General features: G+C 37.7%; 1 protein-coding gene across 1 annotated transcript in view; it reads left to right on the top strand.

Annotated features, from left to right (window-relative positions):
- Window positions 1–12,440, top strand: part of nfat5b (nuclear factor of activated T cells 5b) — a 30,581-nt gene that overhangs the window by 14,943 nt on the left and 3,198 nt on the right. The window contains exons 2-9 of the mRNA XM_079253187.1: window positions 3,919–4,038; window positions 6,091–6,721; window positions 7,552–7,738; window positions 8,759–8,949; window positions 9,270–9,442; window positions 11,020–11,154; window positions 11,237–11,289; window positions 12,051–12,183. Of these exons, the coding sequence (XP_079109313.1) occupies window positions 3,919–4,038; window positions 6,091–6,721; window positions 7,552–7,738; window positions 8,759–8,949; window positions 9,270–9,442; window positions 11,020–11,154; window positions 11,237–11,289; window positions 12,051–12,183 (1,623 nt within the window). The remainder of the gene's footprint in view (window positions 1–3,918; window positions 4,039–6,090; window positions 6,722–7,551; window positions 7,739–8,758; window positions 8,950–9,269; window positions 9,443–11,019; window positions 11,155–11,236; window positions 11,290–12,050; window positions 12,184–12,440) is intronic.

Below are 12,440 nucleotides of genomic sequence, written 5' to 3'. Positions count from 1 at the left end.
GGTGGAGTGGAGGAGGGGGACAGAAGGGAGTTAAATCAGTCACTCAGCCAAAAACCAGTGCCACGCCCCAGGTGCCAGGGCTAGTAAGAGCAAGCAGCAGGAATGTGAGGGAAATGAATGGGAGTATAAGTCCTGCCATTCACATGGTAAGTGCCTTCATTTTTCACCTTTAGCCTGCACTGCTTACCATACGAACATATCACAGGGCACAGTGAGGGTATAAATAGCAAATATATCTAAAATAATGCAGGATTTCTGCTGTGGACCTTTAAAGGTAAATCTTTTAGGGCTTAACAGTGAGTGAAAGCAAACTAATTTGGTTTAGTTCGGCTGACATGATTCAAAAAGTTGAAATGCTAAGACCAGACCTAATAAAACTAACCACACGGTGTCAGTGTGAATGTTTTTGGTCCAGTTTTGAACTGTTATCATGATTAACACAGATGGATGGAAAATGAAAGGTTTTCCTCTGTGGTATTAGAAGTGAAATCAAAACATCACGTGGTGTGGGTGTGAGTCAATACGGTTTATTTCCCAGCTAACAAGGATAACTGTTTCTGTTCTTCTTTTTAATCCGCTCTGGTGTAGAAAGATCTGCGTTGTCACACGCGTACAAAGAATTACACTGTCTGTTTCAAAGAAAACAAACATGCAGCAAAATATTTTTTTTTCTGTCTCTAAAAACGTCATAGGTGCTGTGGAAACACTTTGAACAGGCCAGCCAGTGATTCAAGACTACTGCTCTGAGAGGAGAGTGCATATTTTCTGTCTGTGCGGTTGGCAATCTGTTTACTGGAATAGGCTGCTCACTCAGAGCACATGTTGCTGCATGTGCAGTCACTCAGCAAGCCCTAAGAAGACTGTAGAGTTGAAGTGTAAATGCAGGGGTAGAGCGTTTCTGTGGCGGTGGTGGGGGGTGTTTGTGTGCATGTGCATGTGTACGTGTCTGTGATTTTTTTTTTTTGGAGAGCGGAGCAAATAACCAGTATCACCACAGTAGAATCCTCTGTGTACGAGGTTTGGAGTGATTTATACAGTTTTGTGGAGTCAAGTTTTAAGCTCTGTTTATGGGAACCAGAGTTCCTGATCTTCTAAAAATGCACCGTAAAGGGACTGGAGGGCTTAGGGAATGAAGAGGCATGGGCTGGTTTCAGTATGTCCCAGGTTTGTCTATTGTACACAGCGAGTGGTAACAATGGGAGGGCTAAGTATCTGATATACACACCAAACCCTGGGACTCAGCTGCAAGTAATTAAAGCTGGCAGTTGGCAGAGAAGAGAGTCAGGCGACTGTAATGGTCGCTCCAAGTTCATACCATAATATTTGGATGATGAATCAGACTGCTAGTAAAAGTGTTGTCATGCTGTTGACCTAAGGCTTTGTCTTCTGACTCATTGTTTTATGTTTTAGTTGTAGTAGGTCCCTTTTGTTTTTTGTCAAAAGTCTTGACCAAGATTGCAGCATAACAGTAAGTATGTATAGTGTATATGAAAAAATAAAAGTATATGATATGAAAAAAGAAATTAGAAACACAAGTCTTTTTTTCTCAACTATTCCTAAGCAAATGCACTATTTTGGTTGTTGAAGCTGAGTACCGTATCAGCAGACAGGTGCACGCAGCCGTTTGCAGCAGCAGACAAAGCTGTGTGAAATTTGCTGGATTGCCTCAAGTGATGTCATTTGAAGATTTAAGTTTCAAATTGAAAAAAAAAGTCTGAGGGTGTGCACTTGGATTCATAAGAAAGAACCTTTGTAGTACTCTTCTCATCTGGGTTTAAGAGGAGCACCTGGGGGCAGTGACAGTCTCTACTTGCATAACACATCCAAATTGCAGACTGCCCTGATGCTATGTTGCAGCATAAGTTATGTAGTTGCACTACTATGATAAACAAAAACAATGACAGGGACGCAAAAAGAAGCTATCATACCTGGTTCCTCATACTGGTGTTGATAGTTATTTTCTCATCAGATGCATGATCATAATGACTGTAACAGAGCAGTAACACATGCATGAAGTGAACTTTTAAGGTGATGGCTGCAAAATGGTCCCACTTTGTGGTGTTTACATACTTTCTCTGAAAAGTGAAGTGTTTATCTATTTTTCCATAGTCAGTTTAGGAGAACTAATGAACAGATAAAAGCAGACAAATGATTTCATGCTCAATAACCTCAGCTTGTTTGTACTGAAAACTGTTGTTTTTATTTTTATTTATTTTTTTCTACCCCATAGCTTAATCGTAAACCTGTACTCCTTATACATAGTTTCTTTTGCCTCTGTCTGCTGCCTCTGTCAGTAAAGACAAAAAAAAAGGAAAAAATATTTAAAACATTTCCTTATGTATTATTTACAATGCCTTTGGCCCAGTCACCCAGAAAACCAGTGGTGTAGCATTTAGCTGTGTTTTATTCCATTAGCAATTACAGTTAAAATGGGATTCTGTCAGTAAATATAGTTTAATGTTTCCATTATATGCTTTAGAAAAAAAAAAACTAAAAGTAGGTGCCAGACCATAAGACAATACAAATAATAAAGAAACAGAAGTCCATACATTAGTCGTAGCTGCCATACAAAAAATGCTTTAAGTTTGTAATGATATACTTGTAGTTTTCACCTTTGCTCAAAATGGCACCGCCTCTCTGCGTTCTGCATGTCTTCCTGCTTTTAGACCGAGTTTAGCAAATTAATGTGTCACCAAACCAGTCCAGTCTGCAACATAACCGCTGTGCTCCCAAATCTGCATTTGTTCATTCTTTAGCACTTTATTTGAATGTTTATTTTAAATTAATTAAAAGTTTTAGTCCAAATCCTCACACTCATATTTCAAACAAAAAGATTAAGAATGACCTTTTTAGTAAAGCTTTTAATTGAATATCTTTATGGCATTCATAATTATGACTTTATTTTAATTTAGTTCTCTTTAAGTCTCTTTGGTAAATGTGTTTTTTTTTTGTGACTGTGTTTTACCAGTTTATTTAGGAATTACTTTTTTTAACACATTTATATATTTTAGCATTTTTAACAAATGTGTGTATATATTTAAACCATGTCTTTTATACTATTTTATCAATTCATTCTTTTAGTGTCCTATTTAATCTTATTAAATATTTGGCTCATTTGATGTTATTTTTTAAATCTTATTTTATTTATTTATCTGTGTCATTTTATTTTATTTTATTTTTAACTTAAATCTTTAAATTCCTAGTGTTTCATATTCCCCAGGGCGATTGATGACAGTTAGGACAGCACTTGTATAGAACATTGTTTTCTTTATATGTATTTACATGTGTTTTTATGTGTGCGTGGGTATACATCATCATGCATGTGTGTATATGTGTGACTTGTAGGTGTGTGGTCTAGGGACTTTATGGGTTAAGATCCATTTTTTGTCCATCGTGTTTTTAAAATAAAACACTTAATGTTGCAATTTATTTTGTATTTAAAAAAGTGCTTTTTAATCAGATTTTCATTAGTTGAATGATCATCATCAGTAACAATTAGGTCAACAGCCACTTTGATTTCACATACAAGTAACCTTTTGCCAAGTTTTGCAAAGATATGGATGGAAACCCGTTTGGCCTCTGATCTGATAAAGGACAGCATTGTTGTTGATGCAGCTGTTTGTCAGGTATTTCTGTGTTGCTTCATCAGGCAGATTGCCAATAATGCTACGGGCATGTTTGTAGAAAAGCATAATCATGGTGATACGTAACTGTTTTATTACTGGATAATGACTGATGAGTTCAACATGAAGCTATGTTTCTGATGAAAGCAGGTTTCAGAAGAACATCATGTCGTGCAGTTTTGGCATTTCTTCTGCAGGTTTTTTTATCAAGTGGACACACTGTAGTCATGATTGTTTATGTTTTTAAACAAGCTACTTTATCATTCTTTTTTTATCCCATCTGTTCTCACAACAGAATCAGTGAATGACCCCCTACTCAGAGAGCTGCAGTTGCCTTTCTCCACTCAGCAGAGTCCACAAGTCATGAGTCAAACAAGCGGCGGAGAGGCAGTGCTTCTCCCTTCAGCTCCTTCAGGTAGGATCCTGCTTCTCTTATCCGTATTTCTTCTTTGTGAGCAGGACTGAGCTTGCCCCAGCCCAACAAGCACTTCACTCTGTATTTTTAGTCAAATAAACACCTGCATGCAGCGGGAAAATTGTCAAACAACCAGGCTCTGATTTTTGATTCTCACGTTAAGAAGAGAGTTAGTCATTGGAGCCATGTCAGCTGAACATACCTGCTGCTTGTACTTGCTTTTTTTTTTGTCTACTATTACATAAGTTTGTTGTTGTTTCTTGCAGCAACAAGTGGATGTGCACACTATGTTGAGGCATTATTTTTTCTCTAGAATTTTCTACTTTGATTACTGTTGGGGATCCGTATAGTGGGTCTAATCTAAATGAATGGTGTGACAACTAGATCATAATGATATAAAACACTGATAAAGATAATTTTACATATTTACCAGTGCAATGTAAGCTGAACCTACTTTCACCATTTTATTGTTTTTATAATTTATTAAGAGGCTTTGAGCTGCTGCAATCCCCCTTATTGTCTATTTTGCCCTCCTCTCACAGCAGAAAATCATAGCAGATTAAATATAAAAGTCCAGAAAAAAGAAATAAAAGAAACACACTCAACACAATAACTAGTTTTTTTAAGTGTTTATCATTTTATATGCTGTATGGGTTTTGTTGGCTTTTAGAAAAACATTTACTGAACAGGTAGATCGCATGGTTTTATGATGACAATAAACATGGGAAAGATCTAAACAAGATCAGTGAACTATGCATACACAACAAAGAACATACAGGTGTGAAGCATATTTAAATCTCATGAAAATCAGAGAAGTGTCAACACAGTATTATGTTGCTTCTTCACATCACACTTTGTGGCGTCTACGTCCTATTTATCTGCTGTCCTGTAGACATTCTGAGAGGCGTTATGAACAGAAAAGGGTGGTAATGTAACAAAAGTAGGACTATCATATAAGCAAAGCAATTGATTCTGTTCTCAACAACATATTGTGTGTGGAAAACTGTGTAGTATTTGCAATTTTTAGAGCACAGTTTCAGCTGGCTTCATACAGATTCTACCTCATGTCTTAATCCTAAAGCTCCCATTCCTTAAACATGGTTTGTTTTGCTTGTAATGCACACAGACCAAAGAAATGAATAATTATTTAAAACTTACATTTAACCTCTGTCATTGGCCCTTTTAGTGTTTTCAATATATCTATTTGAGTTTTCACCTTTGCTTAAAATGATACCGCCTCTCTGTGTTCTGTATGTTTTTTTTTCATTCCGACTGTGTGTTTTGCAAACTAATGTGTCGCCAAACCAGTCCAGAGCGCCAACAGCAGTCTAACTCATTTTTTTACGATCTTCAGTTTAACCACACTTTTCCCCTCTCCTCATCTTGTTCATTGTAACTATTTGGATGCTTTAAATCACAGCCTATGTCAGCATGCTGAACCTTTTTCTTTTTGTTTTTTTGGGGGCGGGTTGTGGGGACAGACTACATAATTTGATATTTTTTTCTTCTTTTTAAATCTGAATACATTTTTTCTGTTCAGCTCTTATTGCTCATACGCTGTCTCATTTTTATATTCCAGGAAGTTCCCTCTGAAGCAGGGAGTGTCTGCATATAAAATGGTCTGCAGTTCTCTGTTTCATAGGTCAGAAGCTTGTTTTTTTTTGTCTCTGTGGCTACGCTCAGTCCCCAAAATTTACTTTCTAGGGAAAACAAAAAGCCTCATAACGTGTACACAATTTTCTTCTCTCTATTTTATCATGTTTGCAAATATTAGATCACGGACAAAGTGCTAGCAATAATTATCATATAAATTGAAACGGAAAAAAACAAACTTGATCATGGTTTTAGCCACAACTCTACAGCGCTTCATAAACTCCACATATACAAATTCTCACGTATCATCAGCACTATCAACACTAAACAAAATAAACTAGCAAGAGAAACATTACAAACAAACAAAAAAGAAAACCATCAAGGATCATGAACAGTTACGCTGCTTGAATGGGACTGCTAGCCAGCACTGTATTCACTGTCTAATTATTTACACTGTAGATGCCATGTCCTCTTCTCTGACCATGGAAGGGCTTCGCAGTGCTTTTTCCACCTCTTCCAGCTCCACTGTGCATTCCAGCACTCAGGCCAGTGACCAGACCCAAGTCCTCAACAGAAATGTTGACCCTGAGGACGCCAGGAGTAGCAGAGTGGTTCCAGAGATTGTTGGAGTAGAGGGTGGGAGCAGGAATGGCAGCAGTGTCGCGAATGGCCTGAGCAGCAGTGAACTGGGAGGAGGAAGAGGTGTTGCACCCCAGGATGCCCCATCACATCATCAGATGACTCCATCTAAGCGCCGCACCATTCTCAACATCTCTCCGCCTCCGCAAGACTTGTTAAATGACAGCCGCATGTCCTGCCAGGATGAAGCACCCTTGGACTCAGAGCAGAGTAACAGCATGTGGATGGATGACTCCTTGTCCAACTTCAGTATGATGAGTACTTCCTCTTACAATGACAACACAGAGGTCCCACGGAAGTCCCGCAAACGTACCCCTCGCCAGAAACCTGGTCCCAAGGCTGTGCTTCCCGTGGAAGCCAGCATAGATGTATTTGATGCAGACAGCGCCAAAGGTCCACACTTTGTCCTGTCACAGCTTGGCCCTGACAGCAAGACTGGAACCAAAGGAAGGTTTGTAGTTCAATCAAAATACTAAAACTGAAATAGACCCATTGTATAATAATACAATTCCCAAGGTTGTCAGAAGACCTTATGTTTATTACCATATGGTGAAAGAAGACAAAGAAAGCATCTGCATTTGACGTTGTTTTTCACTTAGTTATGCTATTTATTTCAGACATTACCATACAAATATTAATATTAATCTATGTATTATATTCCTGTTGAGATTTGCATCACAGAGGGCTTTGGTGAGGTCCAAGTCTTTCACATGTCCTACTATTGTTTTAAAGGGTCTTCTGTCTGATCCCATGCAACACTCATTGTAAGAGTAGGCATTACCTGGAAATGACACACTGACTCTCGCCAACAGATGGAAATCTTTAACAATCTACTCTGGCCCCCAAATTTCCCACCACACTGACTGAAGGAGAGCGGTTAGATCAGAGGGGAGGGAGGGGCAGGATATTGAAGTACAAACAATGGTCAGCCACAGTGAATCACAGAACCTCTCTCAAAGACCTAGGATAAGCAGAGCAGATTAAATAAACAGATAACTGAATGTTTTAAGAGCTGGGGATAGAATATGTCTGACTGATGGAGGGCCTCTTAACTCTGCTTTCCTCAGAGCTCCATGGTAACTATGAAGCATTTACATTGTTTTGGCAATGCAAGCAATTTACTACAGAGTTTTAACATGGATAGAGGTGATGTTGTCCTTTGCACTTCATTGGTAAGGTTTTGAACAGTGTGACAAGATAGCAGCGCAGTTTCATGTACAGTTGTGCAGCTCGACTTTGGAATCTGAGGTGATCTGCTGTGTCAAATTCATGTTTTTGCAGCTCTGAAGATGTCCAGACACCTAGTCAGAAAGGAAGAACTCTTTCAATGCAATTCCCACAGAAGAGTGATGGGAAGGAGCTGAAGATCCTCGTCCAGCCTGAAACTCAGCACCGAGCCCGCTATCTGACAGAAGGGAGCAGGGGGTCAGTGAAGGATCGCACCCAGCAGGGCTTTCCTACCATAAAGGTAACTTTAAAAACCTGGACCAGTGTTGTTATAACAAACCTTGAGGTTTAGGATGTGACCACACAAGTAAGTTTAACTTTATTAAATGTTATGTTAATAATTAGGCAATTTGTAGATGCTAAAAGATGTTGAAGATGTTATAATTTCAAAGCTATAGGAGCAGTGAGGCAGAAAAGTCAGTACTTTGCACTGAGAGTGAAGGTCACAGTCTCTCGCCCACTAGAGAGAAATGTCGTCGGCAATGATGCCTAAAATGCAAAGTGTTGATCCTGCTTGCCTGTAGCTGTTTCTCTTTTGTAACATTTAAATTTTTTCATACTGTGTAGCAATTTTCTTTCGTGTAGCAATTTTATTAGAGAAAATTGCAATTGTGCAACAGCTTGGTTTGTCTGTGGCCTGCATGAAACAGGTACTTGACATTGCAGTTGCATGATGTATAACATAGAAGGAATGTGCAGAACGTTCATTCTCTGTAAACTGTAATTAACCACAGAAAAAGCCACAATGACAGGTGGACATCTTCACGATGATTATACTTATGGATATAGATATACTTTCTTCCTGTTCTTCCTGAGATGAGGAAGTTCATCCTCATGAGATGAAGAAGAAAATGTCCCAGCTCAAACATTTAGTTAATCACCTCACTTGAGCTCATGTGCAACTTTAAAGTGTAGATACGGAGCCGATGAGTGAAAATTAAAAACGCCTATATTGTCATTATGATGTAATTGATTGGCCACTATTGACAGAGCAGAGGATAAGTAAAACGCAATACAAAAGATGGTGTGGACATGGACATAAAGCTGTGTGGATCCACGTCAGCTGTTAATCACGTGTTTGTACTGTAAATGAAAAAGACGAAATGCGACCAAAAAAATTTTTTTTTAAAAATTTCATTCATAAATTTGGTCATGTGTCCCACATGTTTGAAGACAGTAATATCTGATCTACTGTCTGTCTCCCCCTCCATCCCTCCCAAACATCTCCCTCCCCTCCACCTCCCTCCCTGCTCCTACACAGCTGGAGGGTGTAAATGAACCAGTGGTTTTGCAGGTGTTCGTAGGCAACGATGCTGGGCGGGTGAAACCTCATGGATTCTACCAAGCTTGCAGGGTAACCGGTCGTAACACCACAGCATGCAAAGAGGTTGATATTGATGGCACAACCGTGATTGAGGTGTCGCTTGATCCAAGCACCAACATGACACTAGCGTATGTACATTTCTTGAGATATAAATTTGGTTCTTTTTGCAATAAGTAAAGCTCCAACGCAGGCTAACATTAATTAACCACAAAGGCCCCTTTCTGACAGTTAATGTTGCCTCTATACTTTTCAGATAATTCACAGCAGTTGCTCAGTTCTGATATTGCATAATAGGTTGAGCTGTACGTTACATTAATACTTCATTCATCCAAAGATATTTAGTCTTGTGAAGAGCTACCAGTTTAGGAAATACAGTGAAGTTTATTCCTGAACGTAAAAGTTGAAGCAAGTCCTTGTAAGTCCAATCTTATTTCCTCTCTCTATTTAGCGTTGACTGTGTTGGAATCCTAAAGCTCCGCAATGCTGACGTCGAAGCCCGTATTGGTGTGGCAGGGTCCAAGAAGAAGAGCACACGTGCTCGACTGGTTTTTCGGGTCAACGTCCCCAATTCAGATGGATCAGTGCTCACGTTACAGACTCCCTCATCTCCAATCCTGTGTAGTAAGTTGGTCTTGTTGTTTTACTGTGAAAATATAATCGCATGAACCAAACTACGGTGTTCAAGTAATTCAAAAATCTGAAAATCTTATTAGATCGATTTATTCAATAATATCTACGGTATGAGGGTGTGGTTGGTTTCACAAACAGGAAAGACGCTTACGGCCATAAGAAAATAGGTGTGTGTGGATCTGGGACGACCGCTTTGAGAGTAGCACTGCAGAAAGAGACGGAAAGGATGAAACAATAGAGGTGTTTTGTGGTCAATTGTTTACTCTGAGCCAGCATGCAATCCAAGGAAATGTCTTTCCACAAAACAACGAAAAAAAATAGCAATTCCTCTTGGCATGTATGCATGCATTTGTCTCTGTCTGTGTGTTCTTACATGAGATACACATGAGATGTCTTGGGAAAGGAGAGGTCCTGCGCTTCAAGTTAGAGAAAAAGAACTACTCCTGCGCCTCTAAAAGGGAAAAAAAAAGTAATAAAAAAAAGATGTAGATAATGTTGTGTGTTTCTTTGACACATGGTTCTGTATGTGAAATGTATCAATTTATTAATTATGTCCTAATAAAACAAACAAACAAACAACAAAAAGCTGAAGATGTACTAATATGATGACTTAAGTGTCTTAAGCTGCTTATGAAATAAGTGTTGATATGGATATTTTTATTTGTATTTTCACTTTTTTTTATGTGTGTGTATCATATACAATTAAACAAAGTCAGTCTTTGTGTTGGAAACATGCTGAAACCTTAAAAAGTTTAAACTGGTTAACTGCACTGTTGATGAGATTACTTAAATATTTGTTTTTTGTTTTTCATCAAGTAAACTGTACTTGTTTTCAGTTCTGAAATTAACATAAAAGTTTCAATGTGGAAAAAAAGAAAAGAATAATTTCTTTATCCTTTTTTCATTGATTTTCTCAAAGAAAATAATTTATTGGCTTCACATAATCTAGGATCCTGACTGAATTACTGTAAAGAATTATAATGATGATTATTTTTATTAAAGTTATCCAAAGTTAAGAAAATAACATAAAATCTTCTACACTCCTCTAAAAGTTTGCTTCAGCTGTGTCCTGCAGTATATTATGAAATTAAATTTTTATTGGGATATTAATAGGAAAAAAACCAAAACAAATACATTTATCACATCTATAACTCCTATCAGTCTTCATTCAAATACTGCCACACAAAAAGTTGTTTCAAGCTGTTATACAATGCTGATAACTCTATATATGTTAAACAATCAAACCACAGTAGCATCATGTGTAATCGATCATATGTAATTGATACCATATGTATAGTATTAATTGCACAAACAACAGCATTAAAAGAAAACTTTTTTTTTTCTTTTAGCAGCAAAGTTCAAATACCCTGGGAGCCATGTTTTATCTGTTCTTTAAAAAGAGAGAAAGATTTTTCTCATAAAAAGGAAGTAACTGACTTGTAGCCGAGCATCTTGATTTTGGGGGGGGGGGGGGGGTTTGTCCCGTTTTATCAATTGAAGATTAAAAATGTGTCTTTTTATATGTAATCAAGGCTTATCAATACTGTTTGCATCATCTTTATTTCCAGCCCAGCCTGCAGGAGCACCTGAAATACTGAAGAAGTCCCTGCACAGTTGTTCCGTGAAGGGTGGAGAAGAAGTTTTCATCATTGGCAAAAACTTTCTGAAAGACGCCAAAGTGATATTTCATGAAAATATTTCTGGTGAGAAAACAAAGTTTTAAACGAGTTTTAAGTATTTAGGGTCTGTTCGCAGTCAAAACGCTACATGTCTTCTCTGTTTCAGATGAGAAATCGTGGAAAGCAGAAGCAGAAATTGACATGGAGCTTTTTCACCAGGTGAAATGTTGTTCTTGTTCTTACTGTGTTATTCTTATTCTAAATTCTTTATGGTAACTTCCAACAAGAAGAGTAGGTAGATGCAGTCATTCAGTGTTGTTTAGGACTTTAAATGTAATCATCTTAAATTGCTGCTGGTTCAAAGGTTTGACTAGTTTCATTATGTTCTGACCTAATTACTCTCAGTCTGAGTGTGCTGAGTGTGTCTCAATCCAACCTTTACTCTTCAAATGGGCTAAAATAGGTGAAACAGCAGATCTTTAGCTTGATTTTTTTTCTTATTTTGCTGAACTGCAGAGTGGTCTTTAGGTGTCCAATTGGTGTGCAAGATGTATAAAAGTGTGTTTTCCATTTTCTAAATTTATTTCTAGCTTCAGAGGATCTCATTTTTTAAAATTCTTACCACCATAAGTAATAAATATGTGATAACCTAAATATTTATAGGTATTTACATTTACTAGAGGAGTATGAAACTGCAAAAAGGTATGTAGTTTCATACTTTAACTTAAACCATCAAACTGTAAATTTAAAGTATTGTTACAAAAGAATACAGCATAAACAAAACTGAGTCAGTCAATTTGACCTAATTTTGCAGCCATGGTAAGGAGTCTTTATTTCTTTCTCCATTTTTGTATTATCTGTTAAATTTCTGAACAAGTCATTACTTTGACTTGCATTTTTTCTCTTCTTCATTGGTTTAGAATTTCTGTTAAATGTCTTCTGATTTGTTGTCTTTGTTCATTTGCATGGTCTCTCCACAGAATCACCTGATAGTAAAGGTGCCTCCGTACCAGAACCAAGCCATCACCTCTCCAGTGTGTGTGGGAATCTATGTGGTGACAAATGCTGGGAGGTCACATGATGTTCAACCCTTTTCCTACACTCCTGATACAGGTTTGTTTGCTTGACTTAACTTTACCCATTTTTATAGTAGAGAAAGGACAACTTCAATGCTATTTTGGAATCAAGTCACTGAAAATTGCAGTTATGCAAATACTACCACCTGCAGTTCAGTGCAGGTAGTAACAACTATTAACTAGCTTCTGGGCCACTAGATGATCCCAGCATACAGATCAGGAAATATCAGTCTTAAACACACACACACACACGCACATCTATCTATCTATCTATCTATCTATCTATCTATCTAT

The sequence above is a fragment of the Telmatherina bonti genome (genome assembly GCF_933228915.1).
Source record: "Telmatherina bonti genome assembly, chromosome: 1".
Classification (NCBI taxonomy): Eukaryota; Metazoa; Chordata; class Actinopteri; order Atheriniformes; family Telmatherinidae; genus Telmatherina; species Telmatherina bonti.
Note: the sequence above shows the minus strand (reverse complement) of the source record. Positions and strands in the feature narration are given on the sequence as shown.